General features: G+C 43.9%; 1 protein-coding gene across 1 annotated transcript in view; it reads right to left on the reverse strand.

The window, feature by feature from the left end:
• The window catches only part of LOC139415493 (regulator of G-protein signaling 6-like), a 102894-nt gene that overhangs the window by 9574 nt on the left and 75184 nt on the right, over positions 1 to 18136 (reverse strand). Inside the window, exons 3-12 of the mRNA XM_071163596.1 lie at positions 17662 to 17712; positions 17404 to 17510; positions 12373 to 12424; positions 9620 to 9684; positions 8771 to 8847; positions 7739 to 7820; positions 7507 to 7581; positions 7216 to 7314; positions 5101 to 5162; positions 48 to 158 (exon numbers count right to left, since the gene is read on the reverse strand). Of these exons, the coding sequence (XP_071019697.1) occupies positions 48 to 158; positions 5101 to 5162; positions 7216 to 7314; positions 7507 to 7581; positions 7739 to 7820; positions 8771 to 8847; positions 9620 to 9684; positions 12373 to 12424; positions 17404 to 17510; positions 17662 to 17712 (781 nt within the window). The remainder of the gene's footprint in view (positions 1 to 47; positions 159 to 5100; positions 5163 to 7215; positions 7315 to 7506; positions 7582 to 7738; positions 7821 to 8770; positions 8848 to 9619; positions 9685 to 12372; positions 12425 to 17403; positions 17511 to 17661; positions 17713 to 18136) is intronic.

Raw genomic sequence — 18136 nt, forward strand, 5'->3', positions numbered from 1 at the left:
AGATATACCAGTCCACCGATTGGGGAACATATGGTTGTGGTTCTTACCTGGCCTCTAGGTCCCAGAAGGAGAGGTCGTCACTGGTCCAGGGGTTGGAGGGTTCTGGTGACACCACAAACGGGTCATACTCCTGGTACTGCTCAGTGTAGGTCATCAGACTGAAAGCAACACAACAGACAAAACACAAGAGGATGGACGGAACGGAAGAATGACACATGATCAGTCAGATATCAGTTCTACTGTAGGCCTACAGTCAGTTAGTAGTTCTACTGTAGGCCCTACAGTCAGATAGTAGTTCAACTGTAGGCCTACAGTCAGATAGTAGTTCTACTGTAGCCCTACAGTCAGTTAGTAGTTCAACTGTAGGCCCTACAGTCAGAAATCTATTGATGTTTAAAAAATAAATAAAAATGGACCTTTATTTATCTAGGCAAGTCAGTTAAGAACAAATTCTTAATTTCAATGACAGCCTAGGAACAGTGGGTTAACTGGTCTAGGAACAGTGGGTTAACTGGTCTAGGAACAGTGGAACAGTGGGTTAACTGGTCTAGGAACAGTGGGTTAACTGGTCTAGGAACAGTGGGTTAACTGGTCTAGGAACAGTGGAACAGTGGGTTAACTGGTCTAGGAACAGTGGGGGTTAACTGCCTTGTTCAGGGGCAGAACGACAGATTTTTACCTTGTCAGCTCGGGGATTCGATGTCGCAACCTTTCGGGTTACAAGTCAAACCACCCCTCAATGTAAGGCTATTATATTCATTTGGGGACAAGTCGAAATTTAAACAATTAGGTGGAAACTGATGAGTCAAAACTAGTTCCCGCCACAGTGCAGCCCAGTTTCAAACACCCTGCCTGTATCACCATGACAACAACGGCTGTGAACTCTTTAAAGGAATTCTTAGAGAAACACCCCACACCCTGGTAGATGGTCACATTTAGAAACCATAAACCACTTCAGTCCTGTCCTCCAGACTTTCCCCTAGACCTAGAAACCATAACCCACTTAACTACTGTCCTCCAGCCTTTCCCCTAGACCTAGAAACCATAAACCACTCAACTACTGTCCTCCAGCCTTTCCCCTAGACCTAGAAACCATAAACCACTCAACTACTGTCCTCCAGCCTTTCCCCTAGACCTAGAAACCATAAACCACTTAACTACTGTCCTCCAGGCTTTCCCCTAGACCTAGAAACCACTTAACTACTGTCCTCCAGCCTTTCCCCTAGACCTAGAAACCACTTAACTACTGTCCTCCAGCCTTTCCCCTAGACCTAGAAACCACTTAACTACTGTCCTCCAGCCTTTCCCCTAGACCTAGAAACCATAAACCACTCAACTACTGTCCTCCAGCCTTTCCCCTAGACCTAGAAACCATAAACCACTTAATTCCTGCCCTCCAGCCTTGCCCCTAGACCTAGAAACCATAAACCACTTCAGTCCTGCCCTCCAGCCTTGCCCCTAGACCTAGAAACCATAAACCACTTCAGTCCTGCCCCCCAGCCTTTCCCCTAGACCTAGAAGCCATAAACCACTTAATTCCTGCCCTCCAGTCTGTACCTTGCCTAATGCTGACTACATAGATTTTTTCCCTACCACACCAAACGCGATCACGACACGCAGATTGAAATATCAAAACAAACTCTGAACCAATTATATTAATTTGGGGACAAGTCGAAATGTAAACATTTATGGCAATTTAGCTAGCTAGCTTGCTGTTGCTAGCTAATTTGTCCTGGGTTATAAACCAGGTTGTTATTTTACCTGAAATGCACAAGGTCCTCTACTCCGACAATTAATCCACAGATAAAATGTTAAACCGAATTCGTTTCTCATCATCTCTCCTCCTTCCTTCAGGCTTCTTTTTCTTCTTTGGACTTCATATGGCTGTTGGCAACCAACTATACAGCATTACCACAACCTACCAACAGCATTACCACAACCTACCAACAGCATTACCACAACCTACCAACAGCATTACCACAACCTACCGGAGTGTGGATCTAAGTTCATCAACCAACTATACAGCATTACTACAACCTACCGGAGTGTGGATCTAAGTTCATCAACCAACTATACAGCATTACTACAACCTACCGGAGTGTGGATCTAAGTTCATCAACAAACTATACAGCATTACCACAACCTACCGGAGTGTGGACCTAAGTTCATCTTTCAATCACCCACGTGGGTATATGCTCTTAAAAACCAATGAGGAGATGGGAGGAGGCCGGATTTACAGCAAGTTGAGCATCACAAATAGAACCAATTTCTATTTTAGTGCCTGGCCACTCAGACGCTCGCGAGCAGTATGGGTGCAATGATTCCATACACGTGTAAGCAGAGCTCACAACTCTCATGCTTTGGCCGCGAGACAAACGCATTTTGACCCTCTTCTCACGCTCTCACGGCACACCTCTTCTATCTCACCCACTGAAAAATACTGCTTTCATTAGTCTAATTAGTCCGTTGTATAGTCAGTGCGTTAACGTTTAATGTGTCCTCCACAAAATCGTTTTGAAATGGGAGCATCTCCGTCTGCAATTTAACGTCGCCAGCGGCACCTCTATCATTGGCCTGTCTTGGCCACAGCACTGTGAACCGCGGCTCATTGAGGCGTTATGATTGGTCTAGTTATGAGAAGGATCAAGGGGATTGGATGAGAGAAAGACGTGTACGTGGAACAGACGAGGAGAGAGAACATTCGCCGCTGCACGGTAGCACTGTGGTACGGTAGCACTGTGTCATGGTAGTACTGTGTCATGGTAGTACTGTGTCATGGTAGTGCTGTGTCATGGTAGTGCTGTGTCATGGTAGTACTGTGTCATGGTAGTACTGTGTCATGGTAGTGCTGTGGTACGGTAGCACTGTGTCATGGTAGCACTGTGTCATGGTAGTACTGTGTCATGGTAGTGCTGTGTCATGGTAGTGCTGTGTCATGGTAGTGCTGTGTCATGGTAGTGCTGTGTTACGGTAGTGTTGTGTTATGGTAGTACTGTGTCATGGTAGTGCTGTGTTATGGTAGTACTGTGTCATGGTAGTGTTGTGTTATGGTAGTGCTGTGTCATGGTAGTGCTGTGTCATGGTAGTGTTGTGTCATGGTAGTACTGTGTTACGGTGGTACTGTGTTACGGTAGTACTGTGTTATGTACAATGTTGTCAACAAAATTAGGTGGCTGTAACTCCTGTCCCGATTGCAGAATGCAGCCTTTTGACAGCATGTACTAAAATGTATTTAAACCACACTTGCATTAGTCCCCTTGTTTGGTGATTGGCATTTAGCTGTGACAACGAAAAAGGCGGCAGACAGACAGACCTACAGTATGTTTTAGCAGGGAAGTTTGGTAGGGTGGATCTGATTTGGAACTATGAAATAATTTGGTCAAACAGATTGTGAACCCAAAAGTGTACATTTGATTCTAGAGGGGGGACAATAAATGTAAAATAATTTGGGTAGAGTGTAGGGCAGTGACGATTTCATTTACTGCCTTTAAAAAAAAACATAGCTGATATGGCTGACTTGCTAAAACAAAGTGTAGTTTCTACTGACAATTGAGATGTACAGTGGGGCACAAAAAAGTATTTAGTCAGCCAGCAATTGTGCAAGTTCTCCCACTTAAAAAAGATGAGAGAGGCCTGTAATTTTCATCATAGGTACACTTCAACTATGACAGACAAAATGAGAGAAAAAAAATCCAGAAAATCACATTGTAGGATTTATAATGAATTTATTTGCAAATGATGGTGGAGAATATCTAGCATTGGAATAGCCTTCATATCTCAGAACAAGAATAGACTGACGAGTTTCAGAAGAAAGTTCTTTGTTTCTGGCCATTTTGAGCCTGTAATCGAACCCACAAATGCTGATGCTCCAGATCCTCAACTAGTCTAAAGAAGGACAGTTTTATTGCTTCTTTAATCAGCTCAACAGTTTTCAGCTGTGCTAACATAATTGCAAAAGGGTTTTCTAATGATCAATTAGCCTTTTAAAATGATACACTTGGATTAGCGAACACAATGTGCCATTGGAACACGTCTATGTAGATATTCCATTAAAAATCAGCCGTTTCCAGCTGCAATAGTAATTTACAACATCAACAATATCTACACTGTATTTCTGATCAATTTTATGTTATTTTAATGGATAACAAATGTGCTTTTCTTTCAAAAACAAGGACATTTCTAAGTGACCCCAAACTTTTGAACGGTCGTGTAAATATGAATATTTATTTTTTTATTTAGCTAATTTTTATTGTTAAACACAACATATTCTATGAGCATTTCAAAGTTCCAGAGTGAGACTTCTACTAGTTTAAAAGTGATGGCCCATTTTATAGAGAGATATTGACATTGTAGGCAATGTAAACAATTACAGATGACATTTTACATCCTGCAAATCACCAGCATAGGGTAACCATTTTGAATCCATTCACTCTGATGGTAATGTTTACAAATTAGATCATAACTCTAAAAGTTGCAGACATCCCCACTCTGTGGAACGTTGATATGCCCATAGACTATATTATGTTTGACAAATCATAATATATATAATAATATATATAATAAATAAATTAACATAAGAAAATTGTTATTATGATCAAAATGCTAGTCATATTACAGAGCAAGCTTTATATGACACCAATTTATGCTAATTTTTTAATTTATAAATTTATAATTTTATAATTTTTAAAATGTATAATTTTTTGTAGGTTCTACAGATGAAACATTACGGAGTCTTAACAGAGGCCTGGAAAACGCCAAAATGACACAAATATGCCAACTTTGATCAATTATTTCTCAATTATTTCTCAATTAGGCTTTTAGATATAAATGTATGTCAACAATCCCTTCTCTAAAGGAACATTTTATGGATTACATTTCGTTAAAATCCCCCAAAATCTTAGTATTTTTTTTGTCTTCCATGGCTATGCTCTTATTGCGGGGGGGGGGGGGGGGGGGGGGGGGGGGGGGTATTCTTCTATTCAGAGCTCTGGAATTCCACACAGGTTGATAAAATATACACGTGTTGATTTATCAAGGTCAAAGTGCTTTATGACAGGAACTGTTTTATAGGTGAGATGGTGGAGCTTTGCTCATACCTACCTCTCAGCGACTTTAGAAACCTTTATACAGTGTCGGTCCAACTGGCTGTTCAGAAACACAATCTGAGGAGGAGAAGCAATAGTCCTCATTATTCATCGATTATGATTAAAACTGGTTTCTAATTGCTACAGTGCATTCGTAAAGTATTCAGACCACTTGACTTTTTTTTCTTCATATTTCGTTACGTTACAGCCTTATTCTAAAATGGGTTGAATACATTTTTTCCCCTGAGCAATCTACACACAATACCCCGTAATGACATCACAATACCCCGTAATGACATCACAATACCCCGTAATGACATCACAATACCCTGTAATGACATCACAATACCCCGTAATGACAAAGGATAAAAATAAAAAAATGTTTTGCAAATGTATAAAGAAATCTAAAAACTGAAATACCTTATTTACATAAGTATTCAGACCGTTTGCTATGAGACTCTAAATTGAGCTCAGGTGCATCCCGTTTCCATTGATCATCCTTGAGATGTTTCTACATCTTTATTGGAGTCCACCTGTGGTAAATTAAATTGATTGGACATGATTTGGAAAGGCACACACCTGTCTATATAAGGTCTCTCAGTTGACAGTGCATGTCTGAGTAAAAACCAAGCCATGAGGTTGAAGGAATTGTCGCAGAGCTACGAGACAGGATTGTGTCGAGGCACATATCTGGGGAAGTGTACCAAAACATTTCTGCATTTCTGGTCCCCAAGAACATAGTGACCCCCATCAATTTTAAATGGAAGAAGTTTGGAACCGCAAAGACTTCCTAGAGCTGGCCGCCTGGAAAAACTAAGCAATCAGGGAGAAGAGTCTTGGTCAGAGAGGTGACCAAGAACCCGATGGTCACTCTGAAAGAGCTCCAGAGTTCCTCTGTGGAGATGGGAGAACCTTCCAGAAGGACAACCATCTCTGCAGCACTCCACCAATCAGGACTTTATGATAAAGTGGCCAGAAGGATGCCACTCCTCAGTAAAAGGTACATGACAACCCACTTGGAGTTTTCCAAATTGCACCTAAAGTCTCTCAGACCATGAGAAACAAGATTCTCTGGTCTGATGAAACCAAGATTGAACTCTTTGGCCTGAATGCCAAGCGTAACGTCTGGAGGAAACCTGGCACCATCCCTACAGTGAAGCATGGTGGTGGCAACATCATGCTGTGGGGATGTTTTTCAGCGGCAGGGACTGGGAGACTAGTCAGGATCGAGGGAGAGATGAACGGAGCAAAGTACAAAAAGATCCTTGGTGAAAACCTGCTCCAGAGTGCTCAGGACCTCAGACTGGGGCGAAGGTTCACCTTCCAACAGGACAATGACCCTAAACACACAGCCAAGGCAATGCAGGAGTGGCTTCAGAAAAAGTCTCTGAATGTCCTTGAGTGGCCCAGCCAGAGCCCAGATTTGAACCTGATCAAACATCTCTGGAGAGACCCAGAACATCCAATAGAACATCAACATCTAAACTAACATCCAACATAATAATAAAATACCCAATAGAACCTCCAAAAGAACATCCAATAGAACATCCAATAGAACCTCCAATAGAACATCTAATAGAACACATAGCATAACATCGAATAGAACATCGAATAGAACATCCAATAGAACATCCAATAGAACATCCAATAGAACATCCAACATCTAATAGAACATCTATTAGAACATCCAATAGAACATCCAACATCCAATAGAACATCCAATAGAACATCCGATGGAACATCCAACATCTAATAGAACATATATTAGAACATCCAACATCCAATACAACATCTAATAGAACATCAACATCCAATAGAACATCCAACATCTAATAGAACATCCAATAGAACATCCAATAGAACGTCCAATAGAACATCCAATAGAACATCCGACATCCAATAGACCATCCAATAGACCATCCAACATAACATCCAATAGAACATCTAATAGTACATCCAATAGAACATCTAATAGAACATCCAATAGAACATCCAACATCGAATAGAACATCCAATAGAACATCCAACATAACATCCAATAGAACATCCAATAGAACATCCAATAGAACATCTAATAGAACATCCAACATCTAATAGAACATCCAACATCCAATAGAACACACAGAAGTACCTCTTTCTCCACGTCCTCTTTAGTGCCTTTCCTGGCTAGTTGTGAGGGTATGTGTACCGGGCTCTGTGACTGACCCTCCTCTATCAGTCCATACACTGACTGGACAGGGGGAGGAAGATAGAAATGAAGGAGAAGACAGGAGAGAGAGAAAAGTACCATGTTACTATCCCATTCCTCAAAAACTTTTCTAAACGTTTTTTTGTAAAGTCTGACTTTTTCTTGGGACCCACGCACAACACCAATCTATAGTTCTATCCACAGTCTAGTGAATCTAGTCCTTCCTATCCATACCTTCTTGACTCTCTGTGGGTTCTTCATACGTCTGCATTTCCTGATGTCCATCTCTGTAACGTTCACACAACCTGGCTGTAGATCATAGAGGACCAGCAGGCATAAGAAAACATTTTCAAATTTTCAAGATGTTCAAATGTTCATAAATGTTCATAAATGACCAGCAGGGTCAAATAATAATGGAGTGTTATTGGGCAAGTCCAGGAACAGAAATATTTCAAAACACACATACCACAGGCCTGTGGACATCCCAGAAAGCTCTTTCTTGACTGTCTAGAATCTTCCTCTCAATTCTATCCTTTTTCGTGTCGATCCTGGAGGAGAGAGAGAGAGAGACAGAGCGAGAGACAGAGCGAGAGACAGAGCGAGAGACAGAGCGAGAGAGCGGGAGCGAGAGGGAGAGAGAGAGAGAGAGAGAGAGAGAGGGAGGGAGGGAGGGAGGGAGGGAGGGAGGGAGGGAGAGAATGGGGAGATAAAAAGAGAGAAAGAGACCGGGAGAGAAGAAGAGAGTGTTAGACATAGCCTAAGGGTGTTTAATTTCTAATAGAAAAACCTCTCCACAAATACAATACACTTTGTAATGTATCAAAAAGAAAACACACACACACACACACACACACACACACACACACACACACACACTGTGGTCGTATTAAGAAGAACAGAAGAACCTGTCGAAGTCGCGGCCTGACTCCCTGCCTCAGAGCAGAGCAAATTCATTTCCATCGGTGCCACTTTCCCCTTATATAACTGGCATTTACACAGAGCTGTACACTGACGCTCACACACACCCGACGCTCGCTCAGCGCTCCACACTGCACCATGTCTCTGTACCAATTGGCACCCTATTCCCTATATAGTGCACTACTTTTTACCAGAAGTAATGCAGTGTAGGGTGTCATTTGAGACATGATTCCTGATTCTTGTTGTTCCTAATTAAGGTGTAAAACGGCATCTGATAGTCAGAACAGGTTTTCATGACCAATCAAATTAGGAGGGACGTCTGGCTCATAAAGAAGAGGCGGTTGAAACGAACGCACACACACACACACACACACACACACACACATACAGAAACACACACACACACACACACAGAAATACACACACACACACACAAACACTCACACACACACACAAACACTCGCACACACACACAGAAACACAAACATGCGAGCACACACACATACAGAAACACACACACACATACAGAAACACACACACAAACACTCGCACACACACACACACACAAAACTTTACTTACTTGACCTGAGCCTCGGCCTGCATGAAGACAAACTCCCACTTCCTAGTGAAGGCTCTCTGTAGTCTGGCTAGGTTCTCCTGATTCATGGAGAGATGGAGTGGGGGAGAGAGGTGGTGGGGGAGAGAGGTGGTGGGGGAGGGAGAGAGACAGTAGGGAAGGAGGGAGGGAGGGAGGGAGGGAGGGAGGGAGGGAGGGAGGGAGGGAGGGAGGGAGGGAGGGAGGGAGGGGGGAGCGGGGGGAGAAAGAGGGGTGGAAGGGGGGAGCGGGAGAGTGGGAGGGAGAGGATGGGGAGAGGGAGGGAGAGAGAGAGAGAGAGGAGGTAGGGGGAGAAGGAGAGAGGGAGGGAGAGAGACAGTAGGGAGGGAGGGAAGGAGGGAGGGAGGGAGGGGAGAGAGAGGGGTGGAAGGGGGGAGCGGGAGAGAGGGAGGGAGAGGATGGGGAGAGGGAGGGAGAGAGAGAGAGGAGGTAGGGGGAGAAGGAGAGAGGGAGGGAGAGAGAGGTGGTAGGGGGAGGGAGAGAGGGAGGGGGAGAAGGAGAGAGGGAGGGAGAGAGAGGTGGTAGGGGGAGGGATGAAGGGAGGGCGATGATGGGGGAGAGGGAGGGAGAGAGAGAGGAACATGAGCACCCCACCCACAGCCACCTAGCAGAGTGTCAAATTGCAAATCAACTGAACCTTGAAGTTTATGTTGGCTGGTTTCACTACCTGTATCAGCCAGGGCTTATTGAAATGGAGGAAAAACGTCATGTTTCCAGTTACAGTCAGACAGTCATATTGTTCGATACTATAATCTATAGATACTAAAGTATTGCACTGTATAGGATACAGCGTGTCATTTGGAAAGTACCCACCGCCTCATAATCAGCCAGCTCCAGACGCGTCTTGTTCTGCATGGTCCTCTTGCACAGATAGATAGCTGGGGAGGGGCAAGGGACAGAGAAAGAGGGGAGAGGGAGAGGGAGAGAGAGAGAGAGAGAGAGAGAGAGAGAGAGAGAGGGAGATATATATATATAGAGAGAGAGAGCAAAAGAGAGAGAGAGTGAGAGAGAAAGAGAGAGAGAGAGAGAGAGAGAGAGAGAGAGAGAGAGAGAAAGAGAGAGAGAGAGAGAGAGAAAGAGAGAGAGAGAGAGAGAGAGAGAGAAAGAAAGAGAGAGAGAGAGAAAGAGAGAGAGAGAGAGAGAAAGAAAGAGAGGGCGAGAGAGAGAGACCTAAGACTGACTGAGCCTTATCAGAGGTTCTGTAAATCCCTTCAATCCAGCCATCCCAATCTCTCTCTCTCCATCCATCCATCCATCACTATCTCTCTCCCTCTCCATCCATCCCTATCTCTCCCTCCTCATCCATCCATCACTATCTCCCTCTCCACCCATCCCTTCCCTCCTCACCAGTTACCTTCATCGCTCTTACCTTCTCTTTTCACTTTCCCTCTCCCATCCCTCCAACCCTCCCACATCTCCCATCCTCCAACACCCCCCCTCATCTCCCATTCTCCAACACCCCCCTTCATCTCCCATCCTCCAACACCCCCCCTCATCTCCCATCCTCCAACACCCCCCTCATCTCCCATCCTCCAACACCCCCTCATCAGCTCCCATCCCTAAACCCCCCCCCCCCCTCCCCTCCTCTCCCATCCCTCCCCTCCTCATCACCCACTCCTAGTCCCTGTTCAGATTTAGTTCCGACCTCCAGGAGCTGATGAGTCTCCTGGTTGTGACAGTTCCGAGAGCTGTCGTTACCCTGGAGCTGATGAGTCTCCTGGCTGTGACTGATCCGAGAGCTGTCATTATCTATAATGTTACCCTGGAGCTGATGAGTCTCCTGGTTGTGACTGTTCTGAGAGCTGTCATTACCCTGGAGCTGATGAGTCTCCTGGTTGTGACTGATCCGAGAGCTGTCGTTATCTATAATGTTACCCTGGAGCTGATGAGTCTCCTGGTTGTGACTGTTCTGAGAGCTGTCGTTATCTATAATGCTACCCTGGAGCTGATGAGTCTCCTGGTTGTGACTGTTCCGAGAGCTGTCGTTATCTATACTGTTACCCTGGAGCTGATGAGTCTCCTGGTTTTGACTGTTCCGAGAGCTGTCGTTATCTATAATGTTACCCTGGAGCTGATGAGTCTCCTGGTTGTGACTGTTCTGAGAGCTGTCGTTATCTATAATGCTACCCTGGAGCTGATGAGTCTCCTGGTTGTGACTGTTCCGAGAGCTGTCGTTATCTATAATGTTACCCTGGAGCTGATGAGTCTCCTGGTTGTGACTGTTCCGAGAGCTGTCGTTATCTATAATGTTACCCTGGAGCTGATGAGTCTCCTGGTTGTGACTGTTCTGAGAGCTGTCATTACCCTGGAGCTGATGAGTCTCCTGGTTGTGACTGATCCGAGAGCTGTCGTTATCTATAATGTTACCCTGGAGCTGATGAGTCTCCTGGTTGTGACTGTTCTGAGAGCTGTCGTTATCTATAATGCTACCCTGGAGCTGATGAGTCTCCTGGTTGTGACTGTTCCGAGAGCTGTCGTTATCTATAATGTTACCCTGGAGCTGATGAGTCTCCTGGTTGTGACTGTTCCGAGAGCTGTCGTTATCTATAATGTTACCCTGGAGCTGATGAGTCTCCTGGTTGTGACTGTTCCGAGAGCTGTCGTTATCTATAATGTTACCCTGGAGCTGATGAGTCTCCTGGTTTTGACTGTTCCGAGAGCTGTCGTTATCTATAATATTACCCTGGAGCTGATGAGTCTCCTGGTTGTGACTGTTCTGAGAGCTGTGATGGAGACACTGTCCTATAGGATGAAGTGTTAGGATTTCTAGCCCCTATAGTCAATGGTGTAAAGTACTTCACAGTACTTCACAGTACTACTTCAGCAGTTCTTTGGGGGTATTTGTACTTCACTATTTATATTTTTTGACAACTTACTTTTACTCCACTACATTTCTAAAGAAAATAATGTAAATGTTACTCCTTAAAAGTACTCATTACATTTTGAATGCTTAGCAAGACAGGACAATGGTCTAATTCACACACTTATCAAGAGAACATCCCTGGTCATCCCTACTGCCTCTGATCTGGTGGACTCACTAAACAGAGAACATCCCTGGTCATCTACTGCCTCTGATCTGGAGGACTCACTAAACAGAGAACATCCCTGGTCATCCCTACTGCCTCTGATCTGGTGGACTCATTAACAGAGAACATCCCTGGTCATCCCTACTGCCTCTGATCTGGAGGACTCATTAACAGAGAACATCCCTGGTCCTCCCCACTGCCTCTGATCTGGAGGACTCACTAAACACAAATGTTTCATTTGTAAATGATGTCTGACTGTTGAAGTGTGCCCCTGGCTATCCATAAATGTTTAAAAAAAACAAAATCAATTGTGCCTTCTGGGTCTCTTTACTACAAGGAATTTGAAATTATTTCTACTTATACTTTTGATACTTAAGTATATTTTTGCAACTTTCACTCGAGTCATTTTCTTTTACAGTATTTCTTCCCATCACTACCTATAGTGAATGATTTACCATAGACGTAGAATTTCCAACCGTCACAGAGCATTGCTTTGAAAGGGGAATCACTGTTCTAGTAATTCAATTTCTATGGACTTACCATAGTCTGTGTTCTCTGGCTCCCAGCAGTTAGAAGGCCAGAAATATGGAGCCTGGGAGTCATAGAGGGATGGAGAATGGAGAGAAGTTTAGATAGAGGAGTGAGGATGAAGGGAGGAATAGTTAGGAGAGGAAAAGAAAGAAGTTAGGACGAAGAGAGGTGTGCAGAGAAGTCCTTATTGGTAAGCATGAGGACAATATTAGTCAATAACTTAACAGTAAAAAAAAATATCTGTCAGTTTGTAAAGATATATAGTTGATTCAACAGAAAGACATATACAGTAGACTGCTTTCCAAGAGTCACACGAGTGTCATGCTGTGAAAACTCCAGACAGATAAAAAAAAAAGAGGCTGGCATGAAATTCATTTATTGCTATCGTGTAATCTGCACAGCGAGTGGAGTAGGCAGGAGTTGAAATGGCATTGTTTCGCATCCCAAATGGCACACTATTCCCTGTGTAGTGCACTACATTTGACAAGGGCCCACACACCTCTGGTCAAATGTAGTGCACTATACAGTATAGGGAATAGATTGCCATTTAGAACATACTCAGTGTTCTGTTTTTCCTCTGCGAAGGTCTCTGAGCTTCCTGGGAATAAACATTATGTGGATTATACGGCACCTGATCCTAGATCAAATCCAATCTAATTGTATTAGTCACATGCGCCGAATACAACAGGTGTAGGTTCACCTTACCGTGAAATGCTTACTGACAAGTCCTTAACCAAAAATGCAGTTTTAAGAAAACAGAGTTAAGAAAATATTTACTAACTAAATATAATAAATATGTATATATTTTTAAGTAACACAATGAAATAACAAGAATGAGGCTGTATACAGGGAGTACTGGTACTGAGTCAATGTGCGTGGGTACAGGTTAGTCAAGGTCATTTGTACATGTAGGTAGGGGTGAAGTGATTATGGGCTTGTAAGTAAGCATTTCACTGTAAGGTTGACACCTATTCTATTCGGCGCATGTGACTAATAAAGTTTGATTTGAATAGGAGAAAGTTCGGACCTCCATTTCCTGTAGTCCACAATCATCTCCTCTGTCTTGCTGACGTTGAGGGAGAGGTTGTTGTCCTGGCACCACACTGCCAGGTCTCTGACCTCCTCCCTACAGGCTGTCTCATTGTGGTCGGTGATCAGGTTTCACTATGTTTCACATCACTATGTCGTCAGCAAACTTAATGATGGTGTTGGAGTCGTGTTTGGCCACACAGTCGTAAGTGAACAGGGAGTACAGGAGGGGACTAAGCACGCACCCTTGAGGGGCCCCCGTGTTGAGGATCAGTGCGGCAGATGTGTTGTTACCTACCCTTACCACCTCGGTGCGGCCCGTCAGGAAGTTCAGGATCCAGGAGGTGTTTAGTCCCAGGATCCTTAGCTTAGTGATGAGTTTGAGGGCACTATGGTGTTGAACGCTGAGCTGTAGTCAATGAATAGCATTCTCACATAGGTGTTCCTTTTGTCCAGGTGGGAAAGGGCAGTGTGGAGTGCGATTGAGATTGCGTCATCTGTCGATCGGTTGGGCAAATTGTATGCAAATTGGAGTGGGTCTTGGGTTTCTGGGATAACGGTGTTGATGTGAGCCATGACCAGCCTTTCAAAGCACTTCATGGCTACCGACGTGAGTGCTAATCATTTAGGCAGGTTACCTTCCCTTCCTTGGGCACAGGGACTATGGTGGTCTGCTTGAAACATGCAGGTATTACAGACTCAGTCAGGGAGAGGTTGAAAATGTCAGTGGAGACACTTAACAGTTGGTCCACGCATGCTTTGAGTTCACGTCCTGGTAATCTATCTGGCCCCTCGGCTTTGTGAATGTTGACCTGTTTAAAGGTCTTGCTCACATCGGCTACGGTGAGCATGATCACACAGTCGTCCGGAACAGCTGGTGCTCTCATACATGATTCAGTGTTGCTTGCCTCGAAGCGAGCATAAAAGGCATTTAGCTCGTCTGGTAGGCTTGCGTTACTGGGCAGCTCGCGGATGGATTTTCCTTTGTATCCATAATAGTATGAAAGTCCTGCCACATCCGATGAGCGTCAGAGACGGTGTAGTAGGATTTAGTCTTAGTCCTGTATTGACACTTTGCCTTTGTTTGATGGTTCGTCTGAGGGCATAGCGGGATTTCTTATAAGCGTCCGGATTAGTGTCACCCTCCTTGAAAGTGACAGCTCTAGCCTTCAGCTCGGTGCGGATGTTGCCTGTAATCCATGGCTTCTGGTTGGGATATGTACGTACGGTCACTGTGGGGACGACGTCGTCGATGCACTTATTGATGAAGCCGGTGACTGAGATGATATACTCCTCAATGCCATTGGATGAATCCAGTCTGTCTAGCAAAACATTCCTGTAGCGTAGCATGCGCGTCATCTGACCACTTCCTTCTTGAGCTGGTACTTCCTGCTTTAGTTGTTGCTTGTAAGCAGGAATCAGGAGAATAGAATTATGGTCAGATTTTCCAAATGGAGGATGAGGGAGAGCTTTGTACGCGTCTCTGTGTGCGGAGTTAAGGTGGTCTAGAGCGTCGCTTCTGGATTAGCATTTTCTTATGGCCTTATCCAGTTGGTTGATGGCGGTCTTAGTGCCAGCGTCAGTTGGTGGTGGTAAATAGATGGCTAGGAAAAATATAGATGAAAACTCTCTTGGTAGATAGTGTGGTCTACAGCTTATCATAAGGTAATCTCAGGCGAGAAATACCTCGACCTTAATAGTTGTTATTGACAAATAAGACACACACCGTTACCCCTCGTCTTACCAGAATTAGCTGCTCTGTCCTGCCGATGCACTGAAAACCCAGCCAACGGTATAGTTTCCGTGTCGTCGTTCAGCCACGACTCAGTGAAACATAGGATTCAGATTTTTATGTGCTGTTGGTAGGATAATCTCAAACGGAGCTCATCCAGTTTATTCTCCAGTGATTGGTTGGCTGATAGAACAGATGGTAGAGGCAGGTTACCCAATCGCCAACGAATTCTCAGAAGGCACCCTGATCTGCACCTTCTGTGTTTCCGTCTTTTCTTTTCATGTGAATGACGGGGATTTGGGCCTTGTCTGGTAGAGACACTATATTCCTTCCTGTCAGACTCATTAAAGAAAAGTCTTTGTCCCGTTTGAGGTGAGTAATCGCTGTTCTGATATCCAGAAGGTCTTTTTTGGTCATAAGAGATGGAAGCATCAACATTATAATCAAAGTAAGGTTTTTTTATTTTTTAAATAGCCCAATTGGTCAAACGGCAGCCATCCCCTCCGGCACACTCCTGAGAGGCTTTGTGTATACAGACCCCTAAATGATCTCTCTTTGGGTTCGGTTGTGGTAAATATTTCACAGGATATTCCACCGTTCATTTTTAACCTGTTGGATCTCTGGGGGCGCTATTTCATTTTTGGATAAAAAACGTTCCCGTTTTAAGCGCGATATTTTGTCACGAAAAGATGCTCGACTATGCATATTCTTGACCGTTTTGGAAAGAAAACACTCTGAAGTTTCAGAATCTGCAAAGATTTTGTCTGTAAGTGCCCCAGAACTCATTCTACAGGCGAAACCAAGATGATGCATCACCCAGGAATTAGCAGAATTTCTGAAGCTCTGTTTTCCATTGTCTCCTTATATGGCTGTGATTGCGCAAGGAATGAGCCTACACTTTCTGTCGTTCGCCCAAGGTCTTAGCAGCATTGTGACGTATTTGTAGGCATATCATTGGAAGATTGACCATAAGAGACTACATTTTCCAAGTGTCCGCCTGGTGTCCTGCGTCGAATTCGGTGCGCAATTGCCAGCTGCTTCCACTTTACCATTTGATTCAGGGGAGAAAGCATGTGTCCAAGAACGATGTATCAATGAAGAGATATGTGAAAAACACCTTGATGATTGATTCTAAACAGCGTTTGCCATGTTTTCAGTCGATATTATGGAGTTAATTTGGAAAAAAGTTCGCGTTTTGAGGACTGAATTTTCGGTTTTTTTTTGGTAGCCAAATGTGATGTATAAAACGGAGCTATTTCTAATACACAAAGAATCTTTTTGGAAAAACTGAGCATCTGCTATCCAACTGAGAGTATCCTCATTGAAAACATCAGAAGTTCTTCAAAGGTAAATGATTTTATTTGAAGGCTTTTATGTTTTTGTTGAAATGTTGCGTGCTGGATGCTAACGCTAATGCTAACGCTAAATCCTTTGTTTGCTAGCTACTGTTACACAAATTATTGTTTTCCTATGGTTGAGAAGCATATTTTGAAAATCTGAGATGACAGTTTTGTTTACAAAAGGCTAAGCTTGCGAGATGGCATATTTATTTCATTTCATTTGCGATTTTCATGAATAGTTAACGTTGCGTTATGGTAATGAGCTTGAGTCTGTATTCCTGATACCGGATCCGGTATGGGGAGTTCCAAGAGGTTAATGGGGTCATGGATCCCCTGTGTAAAAACAGAGGAAGTACCTTAGTGGATGTGGTATTGTGTGGTATGGATCAGGGACCAGGGAACATTTTTGACTTGCTTCCATGACTGAGCTGGAAAGTGTTTTATAACTTATAATTCAGATTAACACAAAACAGCACTTGTCCATGTCTGTCTTTGCTCTCTCATTTTTTAGATCTCTCATGAGGAAGAGAGTAGGAAGTGGCCTACACGTGCATGGGGAGAACAACTGGTCACGTTGGTACAGTTTCACTCACTGGCAGTGCAGAGATGTATGAAATGTTATGTTTTTAGCTGTTAACGGGAGAATATTCCTACACCTTTCCCACAACACAATGCAACGTTCTGGGAACATTCACAGAACCAAATGTAATCCCTCTTTGTCTCATTTTTGCTTCCTTATCAACTTAAATGTCTTTAGCCTATGGTGGTGGTCACCTGGAAGCTGCCTTATATGGTCCTACTACTCACCTGGAAGCTGCCTTATATGGTCCTACTGCTCACCTGGAAGCTGCCTTATATGGTCCTACTGCTCACCTGGAAGCTGCCTTATATGGTCCTACTGCTCACCTGGAAGCTGCCTTATATGGTCCTACTGCTCACCTGGAAGCGATAGAAGGTTCCATCGTCTTTGAGTGACAGAACGTGATCAGAGATGGGGAAGAGATACCCCTGAGCAGCAATCAGACTCCCGATGTGGATGGCCTCAGCTACGTGGGCAAGGTAAAGAATGTGACACAGTCAGCGATTTACTTACATGTAACATGTGACCGTAATAGTTTATGCAGGGTCTATCACACATTTAATACATTCTTTAATTGCCATTGAATAGAAAAGCTCAAAAAAATGCATTTCACCCACCTGGATCTTCAATGGCTAGGTTCTTCATCAGCCACTGCACTATGTCTGCACCTGGTAGAGACAAGAGACAGAGGACTGTTATAGAAAACGAACAACGCACGCACGCACGCACGCACAAGCTTTTCTTTACTTTGGCAGAGGTAGACCACAGAGCGAATAAACTGTAGTTATTATTTACTCAATATAAACCTCCCCCGGTATAAAAAGCTTGAGCTGTCTGCATTGGAAAAGGCAAGAGGGATAGAGAGAGAGAGAGAAAGAGAGAGAGAGAAAGAGAGAGAGAGAGAGAGAGAGAAAGAGAGAAAAAGAGAGAGAGAGAGAAAGAGAGAGAGAAAGAGAGAAAGAGAGAGAGACAGAGAGAGAGAGAGAGAGAGAGAGAGAGAGAGAGAGAGAGAGAGAGACAGAGAGAGAGAGAGAGAGAGAGAGAGAGAGAGACAGAGAGAGAGAGAGAGAGAGAGAGAGAGACAGAGAGAGA

This window comes from Oncorhynchus clarkii, chromosome 8, assembly GCF_045791955.1.
Source record: "Oncorhynchus clarkii lewisi isolate Uvic-CL-2024 chromosome 8, UVic_Ocla_1.0, whole genome shotgun sequence".
Classification (NCBI taxonomy): domain Eukaryota; kingdom Metazoa; phylum Chordata; class Actinopteri; order Salmoniformes; family Salmonidae; genus Oncorhynchus; species Oncorhynchus clarkii.